Source organism: Salvelinus alpinus, chromosome 14, assembly GCF_045679555.1.
Source record: "Salvelinus alpinus chromosome 14, SLU_Salpinus.1, whole genome shotgun sequence".
Taxonomy (NCBI): Eukaryota; Metazoa; Chordata; class Actinopteri; order Salmoniformes; family Salmonidae; genus Salvelinus; species Salvelinus alpinus.
Window position 1 is genome coordinate 38280624 of NC_092099.1, and position 23133 is coordinate 38303756.

The window sequence follows — 23133 nt, forward strand, 5'->3', positions numbered from 1 at the left end:
AATCAGCCCATGATGTCTAATTCTGACCCTATATAAATATTACGGATGTATTTGTATCATGTGAGTTTTCCTGTTGTTCCTATGTCAATGACCCAATTAGAGGAATAGTAAACTGTTATAGAGCTGTGTTCAGACCAAGATTAGTCTGAAAAGGGAGTAAAGTTGCTATCTATTTACTGATCCATTTGGGGTCAACTTAACCTTCACTAAAGCTGTTTGTATGCCATATAGGCCTGTGTGCTAATATGCTGCAAATACTATGCCAACAAGGCAGTTATAGTGTATGTTTACTTGATAAATTAAATATGAATGAAAGCCCACTGAGCTAAAATAACTCAAACGAAAACACAAAAATAGCATTTTATTTCAGCAAAGCCACAGTATCGAGCTCCTGTTGTGCTAAAGCCTTCTAAAACCATCACAAATCTTTGTCAATATGAAAACCATTTGCCATTTTTGCAGGGTCATTAAGCATGTTTCCATTGACCCAAGATTATTCGAAAAAAGCAATGTTGCAAATTTTGGGGGACTGATGTGTAATGGAAACAGCAGATATAGGATACATTTTCTAAATATCCACAACATTTGTATCCGCTCGACGAGGGGGATTTTTCTTTTGTCTAATTTTCTTAATTGAGACAAATGATGATGGAAACGGTGTTTTTTGAACGAATTATGATTCCTGAATAATTTTAAAGGTACACGGGGAACGTGATGTCATCACGTAACTATAAAGCTCTACTCCACATTTCATTTTAAAGGTCTACTGCTTTCTAATATATATTCCTCAACTTTATAACAATCATGTTTGTTTGCCCGGAATGTTCTGACTTTCAACAATACCTGAATTGCTCTGCCTTGTTTTCTGGTTGGCTGGCAGGTTTCACCAACCAATTACTTCAGATCTACAGGAGTGCAAGTATCACCCCTGCATGTACATAGGTGATATGCTGGCACATGATTAGAATATAGCAAATATGAGTAAATTGTTATTGCATATAAACGCACCCTAGCAGGCAGTTGTCGCATCTATTTTCAATACAAACTTTCTAAATGTCGACAATTAATGGAAACATAGCTAGTGTGATGTTAGAGACCAGGGCAATGTCCCAGATGGCACCCTATTCCCTATTTAGTACACTACTTTTGACTAGAGCCCTATAAGACCCACCTTGTGAAAAGTAGTGCACTACAAAGTGAATTGGGTGGATTTGGGACGCAGAGACAACCCAGTTTAGATGTCTACCCACATTAGTATTTCCCATTAGTTATAGTCATATGCTCAGTTAAAAAAAAAAAAAACTTTAAAATCTCTTAAGGATTTTACCCTGAAGCATGGATAAGCATATTGTTGATACCATTTGAAAGGAAACACTTTGAAGAATGTGGAAATGTGAAATTAATGTATGAGAATATAAAACATTAGATCTGGTAAAAGATCATTTGTTCTCATCATCTTTGAAATGCAAGAGAAAGGCCATACTTTCAGATAGGAGTCTAGGTGTAATTTACAGATGGCAGCAGTGTGTGTGCAAAGTTTCAGACTGATCCAGCAAAGAATTATATTACTGCACATATATTATATTACTGTATCAAATCTGCAAGGAGTTTGCCCAAATGTTCCGAATTGGTCAATTGATACATTTTTAAGTACATAACTATAGCGAACATACAAAAATGCAATGGTAATAAATAACGTAAGTTTACACACTCCCAGGAATGTCATACATGATGGATCATTAGCTTATTCACTAACTTTCACACATCTAGATGGCCGGGCGGGGTGGGTGTGGAGTCAGAGACAGCAGTGGGGTCAAACTGTAGACCCCAGTTCCTACATTTGAACATAAAAATGGATTTTATCAAACAAAACTATGCTACACTTTATCTCTAGGACCCTCAGGATGACAAATCAGAGCATTATTACTGAATGTAAGTACATTAATTACCTTCAGAGTTGAATGTATCAAACCATTTGCTTTGATAAAAGTTTTTTGTTGTTGTGCACTCTCATTCAATGTAATAGCTACTGTTAATTGGACACTGCAGTTAGATTAACCAGAATTTAAGCTTTCTGCCCGTATAAGAAATGTCTATGTCCCGGAAAGTTGGCTGTTGTATACAACGTCATTCTAGTCACATTAGCACACGTTAGCAACAACCGTCCCGGTTTAGGGACACCCATCCCTTAGAGGTTTTAACAGTATCATGATTATACAATAGAACAAGCTTCAGGGCTTTTTAAAGAAGAGGAGAGGAGAGGAGAGGAGAGGAGAGGAGAGGAGAGGAGAGGAGAGGAGAGGAGAGGAGAGGAGAGGAGAGGAGAGGAATAAACCCAGGCAGGAAACAGCCCTTTCTCCCCCTGGCCTAAGAGCTGCCCCCCACAGAGAGCTCACAACACAGTGGGATGGGAATCACATCGCAGGAGGCTGGCTGCAGCTTAAACAGCTGAACTGATTCACTGTGTTATCTTGAGTGTGTCCAAAATGGCACCCTTTTCCTATAAATAGCATTACTTTTGACCAGGGCCCATAGGGGTCTGGTCAAAAGTAGTGCACTATAAAGGGTTCCATTTGAGAAGCAACCTATTGATTACTTTAAGAGGAGGGTGTGTGTGCTATTCACTCAGCACACTACGGTGAGGGGAATACAAGCATCTAGAAGAATAGAAGTGACAGAGAACAGACAGAGAGGAGAAAGGAGTAGTGAGAATGAAACAGAGAAAAAGCACAAGGTCATGTTTTTGGAGCATACATTCTCTTTTCCTGGCCATGCTTACCTTGCCCCCGTCAGCGTTGTACTCCTTCTCATTGATGTCCAGCAGCCGAGCCAGACCAAAGTCAGTGATCTTGATGTGGTTGGGGGACTTGACCAGCACGTTTCGGGCTGCTAGGTCTCTGTGCACCAGTCTCCTCTCCTCCAGGTACATCATACCCTGCAAAACACACATACACTGTTACTGAACAGTGAAGAAACATTGTCATCATTATCAGAAAAATTATAATAATCATCATCATCATCATTATTATCACCATCATTATCAGTTACAACATCACATACCTTTTGGACACAAAACTATCACCAATATTATCAGATATGCAAAACTTGAATTAACCATCATAATTGATTTGACTCTTCAGAAGAATCCGTTTCATAACAGTGTATTGGCAAAGTTTCATACTTTTTTTTAACAATTAAAAATGAAGTGTCACACACAATTTAATGAATAGATAGTTTGCAGCGATAACACCCGACAGAGTCTTTTTTTCTCTGAGAATATCTCATTCCAAAATCATGGGCATTAACATGGAGTTGGTCCTCCCATTGCTGCTATAACAGCCTCCACTCTTCTGGGAAAGCTTTCCACTAATTGTTGGAACAATGCTGCTGGGACTTGCTTCCATTCAGCCACAAGAGCATTAGTGAGGTTGGGCACCGATGTTGGGCGATTAGGCCTGGCTCCAATTCATCCCAAAGGCGATCGAAGGGGTTAAGGTCAGGGCTCTGTGTAGGCCAGTTACGTTCTTCCACACCGATCTCGACAAACCATTTCTGTATGGACTTCGCTTTTTGCATGGGGGCATTGTCATGCTGAGACAGGAAAGGGCCTTTTCGAAACTGTCACCACAAAGTTGGACGCACAGAATCGTCTAGAATGTCATTATATGCTGTAGCGATAAGATTTCCCTTCACTGGAATTAAGGGGCCTAGCACAAACCATGAAAAACAGCCCCAGACCATTATTCCTCCTCCACTATGCATTGGGGCAGGTAGCGTTCTCCTGGCATCTGCCAAACCCAGATCTTACTGCCAGATGAAGCGTAATTCATCACTCCAGAGAACGCGTTTCCACTGCTCCACTCCAGCCGACGCTTGGCATTGTGCATGATGATCTTAGGCTTGTGTGCGGCTGCTCAGCCATGGAAACCAATTTCATGAAGCTCCTGATGAACAGTTCTTGTGCTGACGTTGCTTCCAGAGGCAGTTTGGAACTTGGTAGTGAGTGTTTCAACTGAGGACAGATGATTTTTACGCACTACGCACTTACGCACTTGGCACTACGCACTCGGCGGTTCCGGTCTGTGAGTTGTGTGGTCTACCACTTTGTGGCTGAGCCATTGTTACTCCTAGATGTTTCCATTTCACAGCAACAGCACTGTTGACCGGAGCAGCTCTAGCAGGGCAGACATTAGTCGAACTTGTTGGAGAGGTAGCATCATATGACGGTGCCACATTGAAAGTCACTGAGCCCCTCAGGAAGGTCATTCTACTTGACAATGTTTGTCTATGAAGATTGACATTTTATACACCTGTCAGCAATGGATGTGGCTGAAATAGCCAAATCCACTCATTTGAAGGGGTGTCCACATACTTCTGTATATATAGTGTATCTGCGTGATAAAAATCCAGAAATGTACTGTGAGGAGGAGAGAACAATAAGGGGTAATTGATTCAAGTGTGTATGGAGGGAGTGTGTAGCAGAGACCCTATGCATGTCAACGCTGCTATTGTTGTATAGCAGGGTTTCTTCTGTTTCCCTTTGACACTTGAGGTCAGGAGTCCCTGCACCAAGACAAACATGTAGATAAAGCTATATATCTGAGCTGCTTACCCAAAATAGTCTTGCAGACTGAAGTTCAATGTAGAGATAAAAAATATATACACATTTGTTCTTCCTTAGTCTTCATATTAATTGAATATAATTCAGCCAGCCCCGATGTTTCAGCTCCTATCACCATCCCTCCAACACAGCAACACTGTCCCCTCGAGTCCCGGGAGGAGATTTAAATGTGAGTGTGAACTGATCTGAAAACTGAGGAGCACAGTGTCTGGAAGAACTAAAGAACAACAAAGAGAAAAATCAAGAACTTCAGCAGCCCACACACACACTGAGAGGGTCCTGAGTTTGATAGCAGAGCAAAATGCACAGACCGGCCCTGCCACATAGCAATGAAAGGGTATTCAATCCCAAAGCCACAGTAGGAGCTGGACTAACCAGTGCTATAGAACTATAGTCCTCATTGTACATCGCTACAAGATTGCCCCAGCCTCTGAAGAATAATAAAAACAAATTCACCTATTTAAGTTGGTCTCAGAGTAAGAGAAGGTACTTTGGGGCGAAGTAGCAAGAGAACAGAGAACAGGTCTTATTTGAAACCATAACAAATTAGATTTAGTTGAATGGGGGGGATGAGGGGGAGGAAGGAGGAGGAGGAGGGGGGAGGTGGTATAAGAGGCGAGATTACAATGGTAAGGCTATAATTACTCTGGCTCATTTGGGCCGTCTCGGGAGAAAGAAGAAAACACCATGGCAGAACTGCCCATCTCCCCCCACACCCATTTCTTTTTCACTTTCTCTCTTTCTCTTTTCTCTCTTCCTCCCTCTATATCTCCCTCTCTTTATCTCTCCCTATCTCTCACTCTCTTCCCATCCGTCTCTCTCGCTCTAAGCGGGGGTGGAGGGGGGTATTGAAGAGGAGTTTGAGACAGGCCTTCCATACCAACAGGCACTGCAGAGAAAATAGAGGGAAAGCAGTGTGCAAAGAGAGAAAGAGAGAGAGAGAGGGAGGGAGATATAGATAGAGGCGAAGGAAGAGCAGTGTGGAGGAAGAGCAGTGTGGAGGAAGAGCAGTGTGGAGGAAGTGGAGTGTGGAGGAAGAGGAGTGTGGAGGAAGAGCAGTGTGGAGGAAGAGCAGTGTGGAGGAAGAGGAGTGTGGAGGAAGAGCAGTGTGGAGGAAGAGCAGTGTGGAGGAAGAGGAGTGTGGAGGAAGAGCAGTGTGGAGGAAGAGCAGTGTGGAGGAAGAGGAGTGTGGAGGAAGAGGAGTGTGGAGGAAGAGCAGTGTGGAGGGAAGAGGAGTGTGGAGGAAGAGCAGTGTGGAAAGAGAGAAAGAGAGAGTGAAAAATAAAGAAAAAGAGAGAGGGGGGAGATAGAGGAGAAGGAAGAGCGGTGTGGAAAGAAAGAGAGTGGGTCAATACTAGTGTTGATATTCTCCATTACAGAGGCCAAATTGAAATGAAGTGATAGCCCTCGTATAGGGGATGTGTCTGCTATGATACAATATATCACGTTCACACAAGCACACAAGTGATCACACACGCACACATACATCCACGATAATCCCTGCCATATTCTAACGTTCTTTGAACCCTGTCACCCATCCATCTGAAACGAAAGCAGGCTGTCAGAGTGGGAGTCTCTCCTCTGCTCTTCTGTGCTGTCGATCCGCTACAGACCCTCTCTCTCTTGCTCTCACTCTCGCTCTCTCTCTTTCCTTCACTCTCCATCTCTTTCTCTCTCCAGCTCTCTCTCCTTCTCTTTCCACCTTCTCTCTCCCTTTATCTCTCTCTCTTGGTGTCTCCCTCTTTAACACAGCTCAGATTCAGTGTGATGAATGGCTCAGCATTAATTGTCCATTAAAAGTCAATTACCTGTGGATATGGAAGGCTAAACACAGAGGTGGGAAAGGGAATGGATCTGTTCTGACGCAGGCAGACAACTATCAGAAATATGGACACTGCTTGGCTCTCTGTGTGTTCTTTGGATGAGGGAAGGAGGAAGGTAGAAAGGGAGGGAGGAATAGAGAAATGGAGAAAGAGTGAAGAAGATTTGGGGTATAGGAGAGGTTGTGAGTGTGGTGTGGTGGAGGAGTAGGTGTGTGAGAGTGATTCGTTAAGTGCAGTTTTGTGTGTGTGTGTGTGTGTGTGTGTGTGAGAGAGAGAGAGAGAGAGAGACTGTGAGAGTGTGTATTTCACTGACTAACTGTGTGTGACTGTGTGTGTGTGTTCAGTGGCAGCCAGACGCTGTGCGTGGTCCTGACGGGTCCTGACAGTCTTATTTGAGCATACATCTCTCGCTCTCTGTAATCTCCTACATTTTCAAGACAATTAAGCAGTGGAAGGAAAATGGATGGCTTGCCAATTATTTAATGTTAATTACCTATCACAAATGAGAGTGTGTGTTTTTGGGGGGGGGACAAGGAACAGGAAAAGAAATGGGACAACAGTGTGTGTGTGTATGAGTGAGGGGAGTGTGTGTGTGATAGCAGAGTGAGGGGAGAAAGGAGAAGGGAAGCAGGTTCTAATGCTTTCAGCTAAACCACAGCAGAGGATAAACACATACAGTAGACAGGCAGAGGAGACAGGGCACAGTGGTGGAGGGTGCATGCATGGTTCCGTGTGTCTGCGTGTGTGGTGTGTGAGTACATGCATGCGTGTGTGTGTTATGCACAGGACGTGGTGGTAGTCTAGTGTCTTAGGATGCTGGTAGTATCTCTCTGGGGCCACCCGTTACCAGCCCACAGAGATAAATCACTTCAGTCACTCAGAAACTACTCAGACCTCACCTAGGATTATTTTAGCAATAAGGCACAAGGGGTGTTTTATATGGCCAATATACCACGGCTAAAGTTTTGTTTTACATTTACATTTACATTTAAGTCATTTAGCAGACGCTCTTATCCAGAGCGACTTACAAATTGGTGCATTCACCTTATGACATCCAGTGGAACAACCACTTTACAATAGTGCATCTAACTCTTTTAAGGGGGGGGGGGGGGTCAGAAGGATTACTTTATCCTATCCTAGGTATTCCTTGAAGAGGTGGGGTTTCAGGTGTCTCCGGAAGGTGGTGATTGACTCCGCTGTCCTGGCGTCGTGAGGGAGTTTGTTCCACCATTGGGGTGCCAGAGCAGCGAACAGTTTTGACTGGGCTGAGCGGGAACTGTACTTCCTCAGTGGTAGGGAGGCGAGCAGGCCAGAGGTGGATGAACGCAGTGCCCTTGTTTGGGTGTAGGGCCTGATCAGAGCCTGAAGGTACTGAGGTGCCGTTCCCCTCACAGCTCCGTAGGCAAGCACCATGGTCTTGTAGCGGATGCGAGCTTCAACTGGAAGCCAGTGGAGAGAGCGGAGGAGCGGGGTGACGTGAGAGAACTTGGGAAGGTTGAACACCAGACGGGCTGCGGCGTTCTGGATGAGTTGTAGGGGTTTAATGGCACAGGCAGGGAGCCCAGCCAACAGCGAGTTGCAGTAATCCAGACGGGAGATGACAAGTGCCTGGATTAGGACCTGCGCCGCTTCCTGTGTGAGGCAGGGTCGTACTCTGCGGATGTTGTAGAGCATGAACCTACAGGAACGGGCCACCGCCTTGATGTTAGTTGAGAACGACAGGGTGTTGTCCAGGATCACGCCAAGGTTCTTAGCGCTCTGGGAGGAGGACACAATGGAGTTGTCAACCGTGATGGCGAGATCATGGAACGGGCAGTCCTTCCCCGGGAGGAAGAGCAGCTCCGTCTTGCCGAGGTTCAGCTTGAGGTGGTGGTCCGTCATCCACACTGATATGTCTGCCAGACATGCAGAGATGCGATTCGCCACCTGGTCATCAGAAGGGGGAAAGGAGAAGATTAATTGTGTGTCGTCTGCATAGCAATGATAGGAGAGACCATGTGAGGTTATGACAGAGCCAAGTGACTTGGTGTATAGCGAGAATAGGAGAGGGCCTAGAACAGAGCCCTGGGGGACACCAGTGGTGAGAGCACGTGGTGAGGAGACAGATTCTCGCCACGCCACCTGGTAGGAGCGACCTGTCAGGTAGGACGCAATCCAAGCGTGGGCCGCGCCGGAGATGCCCAACTCGGAGAGGGTGGAGAGGAGGATCTGATGGTTCACAGTATCGAAGGCAGCCGATAGGTCTAGGAGGATGAGAGCAGAGGAGAGAGAGTTAGCTTTAGCAGTGCGGAGCGCCTCCGTGATACAGAGAAGAGCAGTCTCAGTTGAATGACTAGTCTTGAAACCTGACTGATTTGGATCAAGAAGGTCATTCTGAGAGAGATAGCGGGAGAGCTGGCCAAGGACGGCACGTTCGAGAGTTTTGGAGAGAAAAGAAAGAAGGGATACTGGTCTGTAGTTGTTGACATCGGAGGGATCGAGTGTAGGTTTTTTCAGCAGGGGTGCAACTCTCGCTCTCTTGAAGACGGAAGGGACGTAGCCAGCGGTCAAGGATGAGTTGATGAGCGAGGTGAGGTAAGGGAGAAGGTCTCCGGAAATGGTCTGGAGAAGAGAGGAGGGGATAGGGTCAAGCGGGCAGGTTGTTGGGCGGCCGGCCGTCACAAGACGCGAGATTTCATCTGGAGAGAGAGGGGAGAAAGAGGTCAGAGCACAGGGTAGGGCAGTGTGAGCAGAACCAGCGGTGTCGTTTGACTTAGCAAACGAGGATCGGATGTCGTCGACCTTCTTTTCAAAATGGTTGACGAAGTCATCTGCAGAGAGGGAGGAGGGGGGAGGAGGGGGAGGAGGATTCAGGAGGGAGGAGAAGGTGGCAAAGAGCTTCCTAGGGTTAGAGGCAGATGCTTGGAATTTAGAGTGGTAGAAAGTGGCTTTAGCAGCAGAGACAGAAGAGGAAAATGTAGAGAGGAGGGAGTGAAAGGATGCCAGGTCCGCAGGGAGGCGAGTTTTCCTCCATTTCCGCTCGGCTGCCCGGAGCCCTGTTCTGTGAGCTCGCAATGAGTCGTCGAGCCACGGAGCAGGAGGGGAGGACCGAGCCGGCCTGGAGGATAGGGGACATAGAGAGTCAAAGGATGCAGAAAGGGAGGAGAGGAGGGTTGAGGAGGCAGAATCAGGAGATAGGTTGGAGAAGGTTTGAGCAGAGGGAAGAGATGATAGGATGGAAGAGGAGAGAGTAGCGGGGGAGAGAGAGCGAAGGTTGGGACGGCACGATACCATCCGAGTAGGGGCAGTGTGGGAAGTGATGGATGAGAGCGAGAGGGAAAAGGATACAAGGTAGTGGTCGGAGACTTGGAGGGGTGTTGCAATGAGGTTAGTGGAAGAACAGCATCTAGTAAAGATGAGGTCAAGCGTATTGCCTGCCTTGTGAGTAGGGGGGGAAGGTGAGAGGGTGAGGTCAAAAGAGGAGAGGAGTGGAAAGAAGGAGGCAGAGAGGAATGAGTCAAAGGTAGACGTGGGGAGGTTAAAGTCACCCAGAACTGTGAGAGGTGAGCCGTCCTCAGGAAAGGAGCTTATCAGGGCATCAAGCTCATTGATGAACTCTCCAAGGGAACCTGGAGGGCGATAAATGATAAGGATGTTAAGCTTGAAAGGGCTGGTAACTGTGACAGCATGGAATTCAAAGGAGGCGATAGACAGATGGGTAAGGGGAGAAAGGGAGAAAGACCACTTGGGAGAGATGAGGATCCCGGTGCCGCCACCCCGCTGACCAGAAGCTCTCGGGGTGTGCGAGAACACGTGGGCAGACGAGGAGAGAGCAGTAGGAGTAGCAGTGTTATCTGTGGTGATCCATGTTTCCGTCAGTGCCAAGAAGTCGAGGGACTGGAGGGAAGCATAGGCTGAGATGAACTCTGCCTTGTTGGCCGCAGATCGGCAGTTCCAGAGGCTGCCGGAGACCTGGGACTCCACGTGGGTGGTGCGCGCTGGGACCACCAGGTTAGGGTGGCCGCGGCCACGCGGTGTGAAGCGTTTGTATGGTCTGTGCAGAGAGGAGAGAACAGGGATAGACAGACACATAGTTGACAGGCTACAGAAGAGGCTACGCTAATGCAAAGGAGATTGGAATGACAAGTGAACTACACGTCTCGAATGTTCAGAAAGTTAAGCTTGCGTTGCAGAAATCTTATTGACCAAAATTATTAAAATGATACAGTACTGCGGAAGTGGGCTAGCTAGCAGTGGCTGCGTTGTTGACTTTGTTTGAGAGTGTCGCTGGCTAGGTAACCTCGGTAGCTAGCTATGTAACCTCGGTAACTGGCTCGTTAATTAGTATAAACTACACAATTGTCTTAGATACAAGGACAGCAAAGACAACTATGTAGCTAGCTAACACTACACTAATCAATCGTTCCGTTGATCCGTTGAATGTAATAGTTTCTACAGTGTTGCTATTCGGTGGCTAGCTGGCTAGCGAGCAGTGTTGACTACGTTACGTTACGTTAAAAGGACGAAAAATAGCTGGCTAGCTAACCGAATTAGTCTAAACTACGCAGTTATCTTAGAAACAAAGACAGCAAAGACAACTATGTAGCTAGCTAACACTACACTAATCGAGTCGTTCCGTTGAATGTAATAGTTACTACAGTGTTGCTGCTCGGTGGCTAGCTGGCTAGGTAGCAGTGTTGACTACGTTACGTTAAAAGTTACGTTAAAAGAACGAAGAATAGCTGGCTAGCTACGCAATTATCTTTGATACAAAGACGGCTAAGTAGCTAGCTAAGATTAAACAAATCAAACCGTTGTACTATAATGAAATGAAATGAGAATGTGAAAATGTGATACTACCTGAGGAGCGAAGCGGAATGCGACCGGTTTCCACTCTAGCTTCCGGTTTTACGCACGACGCAAAGCGGAGTGCCTGGATATATACCACAAACCCCCGAGGTGCCTTACTGCTATTATAAACTTGTTACCAATGTAATTAGAGCAGTAAAAAGAAAGGTTTTGTCATACCCGTGGTATATGGTCTGATAAATCGCGGCTGTCAGCCAATCAGCATTCAGGGCTCAAACCACCCAGGTTATAATTATGTTAATATCACAGACACAGACAAAAGCTGAATCGACGAGGCTGCCGTCAAATGCATTCTGTCAGGAGTCATTTAGCAGAGGTAGGGAAATACCACGAAGGAGGAGAGGAGAACAGAGGAGAGGAGAACAGAGGAGAGGAGGGGAGAACAAAGGAGAGGAGAACAGAGGAGAGGAGGGGAGAACAAAGGAGAGGAGAACAGAGGAGAGGAGGGGAGAACAAAGGAGAGGAGAACAGAGGAGAGGAGGGGAGAACAAAGGAGAGGAGAACAGAGGAGAGGAGGGGAGAACAAAGGAGAGGAGAACAGAGGAGAGGAGGGGAGAACAAAGGAGAGGAGAACAGAGGAGAGGAGGGGAGAACAAAGGAGAGGAGAACAGAGGAGAGGAGGGGAGAACAAAGGAGAGGAGAACAGAGGAGAGGAGGGGAGAACAAAGGAGAGGAGAGGAGAACAGAGGAGAGGAGAACAGAGGAAAGGAGGGGAGAACAGAGGAGGGGAGAACAGAGGAGAGGAGAACAAAGGAGAGGAGGGGAGAACAAAGGAGAGGAGGGGAGAACAGAGGAGAGGAGAACAGAGGAAAGGAGGGGAGAACAGAGGAGAGGAGAACAGAGGAGAGGAGAACAGAGGAGAGGAGGGGAGAACAAAGGAGAGGAGAACAGAGGAGAGGAGGGGAGAACAAAGGAGAGGAGAGGAGAGGAGGGGAGAACAGAGGAGAGGAGAACAGAGGAGAGGAGGGGAGAACAAAGGAGAGGAGAACAGAGGAGAGGAGGGGAGAACAAAGGAGAGGAGAGGAGAACAGAGGAGAGGAGAACAGAGGAAAGGAGGGGAGAACAGAGGAGAGGAGAACAAAGGAGGGGAGAACAAAGGAGAGGAGGGGAGAACAAAGGAGAGGAGGGGAGAACAAAGGAGAGGAGAGGAGAACAGAGGAGAGGAGAACAGAGGAGAGGAGGGGAGAACAAAGGAGAGGAGAGGAGAACAGAGGAGATGAGAACAAAGGAGAGGATAACAGAGGGGAGAACAAAGGAGAGGAGAGGAGAGGAGAACAGAGGAGAGGAGAACAGAGGAGAGGAGAGGAGAACAGAAGAGAGGAGAACAGAGGAGGGGAGAGGAGAACAGAGGAGGGGAGAGGAGAACAGAGGAGAGGAGAACAAAGGAGAGGAGAACAGAGGGGAGAACAAAGGATAGGAGGGGAGAACAAAGGAGAGGAGAACAGAGGAGAGGAGAACAGAGGAGAGGAGAACAGAGGAGAGGAGAACAGAGGAGAGGAGAACAGAGGAGAGGAGAACAGAGGAGAGGAGAACAGAGCAGAGGAGAGGAGAACAGAGGAGAGGAGAGGAGAACAGAGGAGAGGAGAGGAGAACAGAGGAGAGGAGAGGAGAACAGAGAAGAGGAGAAGAGAAGAGAAGAAAGTAAAACAGAGGAGAGGAGAACAGAGGTGAGGAGAACAGGGAAGAGGAGAACAGAGGAGAGCAGAAAAGAGGAGAGGAGAACAGAGTAGAGTAGAACATATAAGAGGAGAACAGTTTTCAACATGCTGACACTTCCTAGAGTGATTATTTTACTAGAGCCACATACAGAGACACACACACAGGCACACACTAATGCGCACACACACAGACACAAACACACACAACCACACACATACACATACACAAGACCTCACAACAAAACACTTACAGAACATTATAATCTATAACCAAGTGGCTCATTCTCTCCTCTCTTTGTTGTACGATGCTCTTCATTACGGTACAATCCAATTCTAATGCCATTAACAACCTTCTCGCTCTTCCTCTCTCTTGCTCTCTCTCTCTCGCTCGCTCTCTCTCTCTCTCAATTCAATTCAGTAGACTTTATTGACATGGCAAGTTAAATTACTTACATTGTCAAAGTATAGTGTAAATATAACAAAAGATGGTAGGACCAACAGCAATAAGACATCAATAATAATAGTAGTAGTGGAAATGGGATTACCATCAACAGCAACTACAACAATAATATTAATGAGAATAACAATACATTTAAACAATAATGTAGACCAGTCTCAACATGACTGTGACATGGTATGAAAGCCAAAACAAAACCAAAATTGCACTTTTTACTGGCTGTACCTCAGGTTCTCGCAGGAGTGCGCATGTTGGCTTTTCACCCAATAAATATTTAAAAAAATCTTTGTCTTTTGTAGTATTAAAACTGAAAGATAATTTTGGGAAAGAAAGATTATCTTTGGTCTGAGTATTTGTCACAGTGTAATAGAAAATGCAGCTCTCTCTCTCTCCTTCACTTAGACTAACACAAGTATTCTCTCTCTCTTTTTCTCTCTCTCCTTAGACTAACATCATACTTTTCTTTCTCTCTCTCTCCCCCCTCCTTCACTTAGACTAACACAAGTATTCTCTCTCTCTTTTTCTCTTTCTCCTTAGACTAACATCATACTTTTCTTTCTCTCTCTCTTTTTCTCTCTCTCCTTAGACTAACATTATACTTTTCTTTCTCTCTCTCTTTTTCTCTCTCTCCTTAGACTTTCTCTCTCTCTCTCCTTAGACTCTCTCTAAATTCAATTAAATTTAAGGGCTTTATTGGCATGGGAAACACATGTTAACATTGCCAAAGCAAGTGAAGTAGATAATGAACAAAAGTTAAAGAAACAATAAAAATTTACAGTAAACATTACACTGACAAAAGTATAAAAAAGAATAAAGACATTTCAAATGCAAATAGTTAAAGTACAAAAGGGGAGATAAATAAACATAAATATGGGTTGTATTTACAATGGAGTTTGTTCTTCGAATTCTTTGTGGGTCTCTCTCTCTCTCTCTCTATATATATATATACACAGTGGGGAGAACAAGTATTTGATACACTGCCGATTTTGCAGGTTTTCCTACTTACAAAGCATGTAGAGGTCTGTAATTTTTATCATAGGTACACTTCAACTGTGAGAGACGGAATTTAAAACAAAAATCCAGAAAATCACATTGTATGATTTTTAAGTAATTAATTCGCATTTTATTGCATGACATAAGTATTTGATCACCTACCAACCAGTAAGAATTCCGGCTCTCACAGACCTGTTAGTTTTTCTTTAAGAAGCCCTCCTGTTCTCCACTCATTACCTGTATTAACTGCACCTGTTTGAACTCGTTACCTGTATAAAAGACACCTGTCCACCCACTCAATCAAACAGACTCCAACCTCTCCACAATGGCCAAGACCAGAGAGCTGTGTAAGGACATCAGGGATAAAATTGTAGACCTGCACAAGGCTGGGATGGGCTACAGGACAATAGGTAAGCAGCTTGGTGAGAAGGCAACAACTGTTGGTGTAATTATTAGAAAATGGAAGAAGTTCAAGATGACGGTCAATCACCCTCGGTCTGGGGCTCCATGCAAGATCTCACCTCGTGGGGCATCAATGATCATGAGGAAGGTGAGGGATCAGCCCAGAACTACACGGCAGGACCTGGTTAATGACCTGAAGAGAGCTGGGACCACAGTCTCAAAGAAAACCATTAGTAACACACTACGCCGTCATGGATTAAAATCCTGCAGCGCACGCAAGGTCCCCCTGCTCAAGCCAGCGCATGTCCAGGCCCGTCTGAAGTTTGCCAATGACCATCTGGATGATCCAGAGGAGGAATTGGAGAAGGTCATGTGGTCTGATGAGACAAAAATAGAGCTTTTTGGTCTAAACTCCACTCGCCGTGTTTGGAGGAAGAAGAAGGATTAGTACAACCCCAAGAACACCATCCTAACCGTGAAGCTTGGAGGTGGAAACATCATTCTTTGGGGATGCTTTTCTGCAAAGGGGACAGGATGACTGCACCGTATTGAGGGGAGGATGGATGGGGCCATGCATCGCGAGATCTTGGCCAACAACCTCCTTCCCTCAGTAAGAGCATTGAAGATAGGTCGTGGCTGGGTCTTCCAGCATGACAACGACCCGAAACACACAGCCAGGGCAACTAAGGAGTGGCTCCGTAAGAAGCATCTCAAGGTCCTGGAGTGGCCTAGCCAGTCTCCAGACCTGAACCCAATAGAAAATCTTTGGAGGGAGCTGAAAGTCCGTATTGCCCAGCGACAGCCCCGAAACCTGAAGGATCTGGAGAAGGTCTGTATGGAGGAGTGGGCCAAAATCCCTGCTGCAGTGTGTGCAAACCTGGTCAAGAACTACAGGAAACATATGATCTCTGTAATTGCAAACAAAGGTTTCTGTACCAAATATTAAGTTCTGCTTTTCTGATGTATCAAATACTTATGTCATGCAATAAAATGCAAATTAATTACTTAAAAATCATACAATGTGATTTTCTGGATTTTTGTTTTAGATTCCGTCTCTCACAGTTGAAGTGTACCTGTGATAAAAATTACAGACCTCTACATGCTTTGTAAGTAGGAAAACCTGCAAAATCGGCAGTGTATCAAATACTTGTTCTCCCCACTGTATATATATATATATATATATATATATATATATATATATGTCTTTACAAAGGGAGAGGACAGAGAGCTTGGTGTGGGATGGATGCAGCCAAGAGTATATTTAAAATAGATGACTTGTGGAGGCCGGAGATCAATGATCACTGATTACAGCCGGCTTGATGATGTTCCTGCTCCACATCATATTTATCCTGTGTGTCTACTTCAAAGGGATGACAAATCAATGCACACATTGGCCATTAATACAATTTATTCTATGGTAATAAAACAGACAGGATCGGTGGCTGCGGATGAATATGACACCCCATTCCCTACATAGTGCCGTACATCAGATCATGGCTCTGGTCAGGGTCAAAACAGGACGGCATCTGTACTGTGTGATATAGTGGCTATAAAATCAAATCCTGAAATCAAATCAAAGTTTATTGGTCACGCACACAGTTTAGCAAAATATGTTATAGCAGGTGCAGCAACATGTTTGTCTAACTAGCTCCTAAAAGTGCAGTACAAATGTCAAACAAGTACACAGTTCATGCACATTACAGTTCATGCGTGTGTGTGTGTGTGTGTGTGTGTGTGTGTGTGTGTGTGTGTGTGTGTGTGTGTGTGTGTGTGTGTGTGTGTGTGTGTGTGTGTGTGTGTGTGTGTGTGTGTGTGTTTGCGTTGGTCCCTATGTGTTCAAGTCTGTGTGTGTTTGTGTACATGAGCGAGCAAGCATTTGTGTGTGTGCTGGAAATATACCATAGTTGATGTGGTACAAACTGCAGGAAGCATTCATCAGAGAGACTACATGTATATAGGCAAGACTCTCTCTCACAGCACTAACACGTTCTGGGAACAGACAAAGGGATGCGTCCCAAATGGCACCCTATTCCTTTTATAGTGCACTACTTTTGACCAGGACCCTATATAGAGAATAGGGTGCCATTTGGGACGCATTGGAATTGTTGATCTGGGCTCTGCCCCCTAACTTTGTTTGGTAAATGCATTCCACTATTAAGCTGAAGCTCAAAATGAATTGAAAGTCTTCCCGTTTTATTATTATTGCATTATTGGTTCCCTTTTGTTGCTGCTTCTGCTCAATTTTACTTATTCAATTTATTGCATTCCTCCATCTGTTCAACCTTATTCTTTGTACAGTATAACTATATTCTTTGCAAAGAATGTACCATATAATACAGTATATATCTCAATATTGCATTTAAGCTGAGGTAATTCCTTATGATAAAATTCTATCTCCATGTCAATGACAATAAAATACATTAAAAAAATTATTGACTATACAGTGAAGTATTCAGACCCCTTGACTTTTTTCAATTTTTTTTACGTTACAGCCGTATTCTAAAATGTATTAAATAATTTCCTCCCCCTCGTCAATCTACACACAATACCCCATAATGAAAAAACATTTTTGCAACAAAAGAAAGTTAAGAAAATAACATTTTTACATTATTGTCGTGATATGTGTTTTGTTCTATATTTATATTTTATTTTAATCCCCCGTCCCCACAGGAGGCCTTTTGCCTTTTGGTAGGCCGTCACTGTAAATGATCATTTGTTATTAACTGACTTGCCTAGTTAAATAAAGGTTAAATATATATTTTTTTAAGTATTCAGACCCTTTACTCAGAACTTTGTTGAAGCGCCTTTGGCAGCGATCACAGCCTCGAGTCTTCTTGGATATGACGCTACAAGCTTGGCACACCTGTATTTGGGGAGTTTCTCCCATTCTTCTCTGCACATCCTCTCAAGCTCTGTCATGTTATTTTCAGGTCTCTGCAGAGATGTTCGATCGGGTTCAAGTCCGGGCTCTGGCTGGGCTACTCAAGGACATTCAAAGACTTGTCCCGAAGCAACTCCTGCGTTATCTTGGCTGTGTGCTTAGGGTCATTGTCTTGTTGCCTGAGCGCTCTGGAGCAGGTTTCCATCAAGGATCACTGTACTTTGCTCCGTTCAGCTTTCCCTCGATCCTGACTAGTCTCCCAGTCCTTACCGCTGAAAAACATCCCCACAGCATGATGCTGCCACCACCATGCTTCACCGTAGTGATGGTGCCAGGTTTCCTCCAGATGTGACACTTGGCATTCAGGGCAAAGAGAGAGAGAATCTTGTTTTTCATGGTCTGAGTCCTTTAGGTGTCTTTTGGCAAACTCCAAGAGAGCTGTCATGTGCCTTTTACTGAGGAGTGGCTTCCGTCTGGCCACTCTACCAAAAAGGCCTGATTGGTGGAATGCTGCAGCGATGGTTGTCCTTCTGGAAGGTTCTCCCATCTCCACAGAGGAACTCTGGAGCTCAGTTTGGCCAGGCGGCCAGCTCTAGGAAGAGTCTGGGTGGTTCCAAACTTCTTCCACTTAAGAATGATAGAGGCCGGGCCTCCCGAGTGGCGCAGCGGTCTTAGGCACTGCATCACAATGTTGCGGTGTCACTATAGCCTGGGGTTCGATCCATAGGGCAGCGCGCAATTGGCCCAGCGTCATCCAGGTTAGGGGAGGGTTTGGCCGGGGGGGGGCTTTGCTTAGTTTATCGCACTTTAGCGACTCCTTGTGGCGGGCCGGGCGCTTGCAGACTGACTTCGGCTGTCAGTTGAACGGTGTTTCCTCCGACACATTGGTGCAGCAGGCTTCTGGGTTAAGCGAGCGGGTGTTAAGTGCGGCTTGGCGGGTCATGTTTTGGAGGACGCATGACTCGACCTTCGCCTCTCCCAAACCCGTTGAGGAGTTGCAGTGATGAGACAAGATCGTAATTATGATATTGGGTTGAAAAAGGGGGTACAAATTACAAAAATATATATTTTTAAATTCAATAAAATAAATTATGGAGTGTGTGTGTTATTAAGGAACTTCAATGCTGCAGAAATATTTTGGTACCCTTCCCCTCGGAGCTCAACGGACAATTCCTTCAGACCTTGGTTTTTGCTCTGACATGCACTGTCAACTGTGGGACCTTATATAGACAGATGTGTGCTTTCCAAATCAATTGTGTCCAATCAATTGAATTTACCACAGGTGGACTCCAATCAAGTTGTAGAAACATCTCAAGGATGATCAATGGAAACAGGATGCACCTGAGATCAATTTTGTGTCTCATAGCAAAGGGTCTGAATACTTACAGTATATGCAGGGTTTACCGTGAATGCAGTCTCAACGAACACGGGAACATTGCCTTTAAATCGCGCTGTAGCACAGAACGTCTGCAATATGGATTGAATCGAGCCCTGAGAGTCAGAAACCATAGAAATAGAATGACTATGGACAAAATCATAAAATAAATCTACTAGAAGTGACATCTATGGACAAAATCATAGAAAGATAATGACTAGAAGGTAAATCAATGACAAAAACATATAAATAGAATGACGAGACATCTATGGACAAAACCATAAAAATAGAATAAAGAGTTCTAATATATGGACAGAACACCCCACAGAAAACCTTTGTAAATCTACTCTTTCTAAGGGCTCAATTCAATCAAATCCACTTCAACCAACATCTGCATAGTGGGTTGTTTAATGTGTCGGAGGTGGAACTAAGTTAGCTGTCAAATCCACAAGTGGCTCCCGGCATTACACCTGAAGCGGACATGAAATGTGTGGAGTGGTTGAAAAACGAGTTTTAATGACTTCAACCTAAGTGTATGTAAACTTCCGACTTCAACTCTATGTAAGTAAGCTATTTCTGTTTTCACTTTGTCAATATGGGATATTGTGTGTAGATTTACTTATTTTATTTTAAAATAAGACTGTAACGTATCAAAATGTGGAAAAAGGGAAGGGGTCTGAACTTTCCGAGTGCACTGTAGCTTCATACCGCAATTCCAGCCTTCTCTATCTACACAAGAAGAGAACCATCCGTCTCTCCCTTCTCACCTGAAACACATAGGTTGCATCCCAAATGCACATATTATGGCTATTGTCAAAAGTAGTGCACTAAATAGGGAATAGGGTGCCATTTTGGACTCATCCCTTGTGACTGGGATGAGTCTGCGATCCTTCCATTTAGCTGGAACAATCAATAGCTGCAATTTTAGTAATGCAGAATGTCTGGCAGTGTGATGGAATAATCCAGTCTGGGATTGGATGGTTCTCTAACTAGCTAAATCACCATCCACACCATCAGTTTTCATTCCAGTCAATCCCACCGTCATTTCACACTCAGTGGTTAAGGTTATCCTGAGGTAAGGCACACACAGACTAAAAATTATTTTACACACACTTAATTTGCTGCTCCTGACAAATAGTTTCTATCCTTCTTAAATGGACAATAAGGTGAGGACAGATGATATATGAGATACCAAACCCCCAGTAATATCTATAATAATTGATTTAATTTTGAGGCAAAGATAAAAAAGTGGATAGCAAGGTGCCTAGTAGGTGTTCTTATTCCTTTTTTACACCACTAAGAAGATAAATGCATTGTGCAGAAAATTGCCACATTGCAATAGTTCACTTGTACATTTAATGATGAACTTTTGCTTCCTGCTTTACTCATAACAAATGTTCCAATGCAAATGTATATTTACATGAATTGTTACATGTTAGCAATTTAGCAGATGCTCTTATCCAGAGTGACTTACAGTTAGTACATTCATTTTCAGATATTCATCTTCTACATATCTCAGTCAGATTAAGTACATTCATCTTCAGATAGCTTGGTGGGACAACCACATATCTCAGTCATAGTAAGTACATTCATCTTCAGATAGCTTGGTGGGACAACCACATATCTCAGTCAGAGGAAGTACATTCATCTTCAGATAGCTTGGTGGGACAACCACATATCTCAGTCAGATTAAGTACATTCATCTTCAGATAGCTTGGTGGGACAACCACATATCTCAGTCAGATTAAGTACATTCATCTTCAGATAGCTTGATGGGACAACCACATATCTCAGTCAGATTAAGTACATTCATCTTCAGATAGCTTGGTGGGACAACCACATATCTCAGTCAGAGGAAGTACATTTATCTTCAGATAGCTTGGTGGGACAACCACATATCTCAGTCAGATTAAGTACATTCATCTTCAGATAGCTTGGTGGGACAACCACATATCTCAGTCAGAGGAAGTACATTCATCTTCAGATAGCTTGGTGGGACAACCACATATCTCAGTCAGAGTAAGTACATTCATCTCCAGATAGCTTGGTGGAACAACCACATATCATATGTCAGAGTAAGTACATTTTTCATCAATAAAGCTAAGTCAGTGCTAGTAGGAGGAATAAATGCAAGTAGGGAGAGGCAATTCATGGTTGTGTAGTGGATGCGCGCTTCGACTGGAAGCCAGTTTAGTGTGTGGAGGAGCCGGGTGATGTGAGAGAACTTGGGAAGGTTGAACACCAGGCGGGCTGCAGCATTCTAGATAAGTTGCAGGGGTTTGATGGCACAAGTGGGGAGCCCAGCCAACAACGAGTTGCAGTAGCCCAGATCGGCGATGACAAGTGTCTGGATTAGGACATGCACTGCTTCCTGTGTGAGGTAGGGTCGTACTCTACGGATGTTGTAGAGCATGAACCTGCAGGAGCAATCACTGCTTTGATGTTTGCAGAGAATGACAGGGTATTGTCCAGGGTCACGCCAAGGTTCTTGGCACTCTGGGAGGGGGACCGTGGAGTTGACAACCATGATGGAGAGGTCTTGGAGCAGGTAAGGAGGAAGAGTAGCTCCGTCTTTGTCAAGGCTGAATTTGAGGTGATGGACCAACATCCAAGCTGGGAGATATGTCAGGCATGCGGAAATGGTGGGGTGTCAGATGGGGGGAAGGAGAAAACTGAGCCCTGTGGGACACCAGTAGTGAGAGTACATGATACAGACACAGATCCTCTCCACATCACCTGGTAGGAGCGGCCTGCCAGGTAGGATGCAATTTAAGAGTGTGCAGACCCTGAGACGCCCAGCCCTGAAAGGGTGGAGAGGAGGATCTGATGGTTTACGGTGTCGAAAGCAGCGGCTAGATCTAGGACAGGGCTCTCCAACCATGTTCCTGGAGAGCTACCCTCCTGTAGGTTTTAACTCCAACCATGTTCCTGAAGAGCTACCCTCCTGTAGGTTTTAACTCCAACCATGTTCCTGGAGAGCTACCCTCCTGTAGGTTTTAACTCCAACCATGTTCCTGGAGAGCTACCCTCCTGTAGGTTTTAACTCCAACCATGTTCCTGGAGAGCTACCCTCCTGTAGGTTTTAACTCCAACCATGTTCCTGGAGTGCTACCCTCCTGTAGGTTTTAACTCCAACCATGTTCCTGGAGAGCTACCCTCCTGTAGGTTTTAACTCCAACCATGTTCCTGGAGAGCTACCCTCCTGTAGGTTTTAACTCCAACCATGTTCCTGGAGAGCTACCCTCCTGTAGGTTTTAACTCCAACCATGTTCCTGGAGAGCTACCCTCCTGTAGGTTTTAACTCCAACCATGTTCCTGGAGAGCTACCCTCCTGTAGGTTTTAACTCCAACCATGTTCCTGGAGAGCTACCCTCCTGTAGGTTTTAACTCCAACCATGTTCCTGGAGTGCTACCCTCCTGTAGGTTTTAACTCCAACCATGTTCCTGGAGAGCTACCCTCCTGTAGGTTTTAACTCCAACCATGTTCCTGGAGAGCTACCCTCCTGTAGGTTTTAACTCCAACCATGTTCCTGGAGAGCTACCCTCCTGTAGGTTTTAACTCCAACCATGTTCCTGGAGAGCTACCCTCCTGTAGGTTTTAACTCCAACCATCTTCCTGGAGAGCTACCCTCCTGTAGGTTTTAACTCCAACCATGTTCCTGGAGAGCTACCCTCCTGTAGGTTTTAACTCCAACCATGTTCCTGGAGTGCTACCCTCCTGTAGGTTTTAACTCCAACCATGTTCCTGAAGAGCTACCCTCCAGTAGGTTTTAACTCCAACCATGTTCCTGAAGAGCTACCCTCCAGTAGGTTTTAACTCCAACCATGTTCCTGAAGAGCTACCCTCCTGTAGGTTTTCTCAGCCATTGGTCAGGGATGAGTTGATGAGGGAAGTGAGGAATGGGAGGTCTCCAGAGATGGTCTGGAGAAGGGAGAAGAGAATGGTGTCGAGCAGGCAGGTTGTCGGTTGGCCGGACATCACTAGTCACATAATTTCATCTGGAGAGAGAGTGGAGAAAGAGGTCAAGGCGTCGGGTTGTACTGTGAGAGTGGGACCAGTGGACTCAATTGGCTG

General features: G+C 45.1%; 1 protein-coding gene across 1 annotated transcript in view; it reads right to left on the minus strand.

The window, feature by feature from the left end:
- The window catches only part of LOC139538902 (receptor tyrosine-protein kinase erbB-4-like), a 591021-nt gene that overhangs the window by 9440 nt on the left and 558448 nt on the right, over positions 1 to 23133 (minus strand). The window contains exon 21 of the mRNA XM_071341463.1: positions 2780 to 2935. Coding sequence (XP_071197564.1) covers positions 2780 to 2935 — 156 coding nt within the window. The remainder of the gene's footprint in view (positions 1 to 2779; positions 2936 to 23133) is intronic.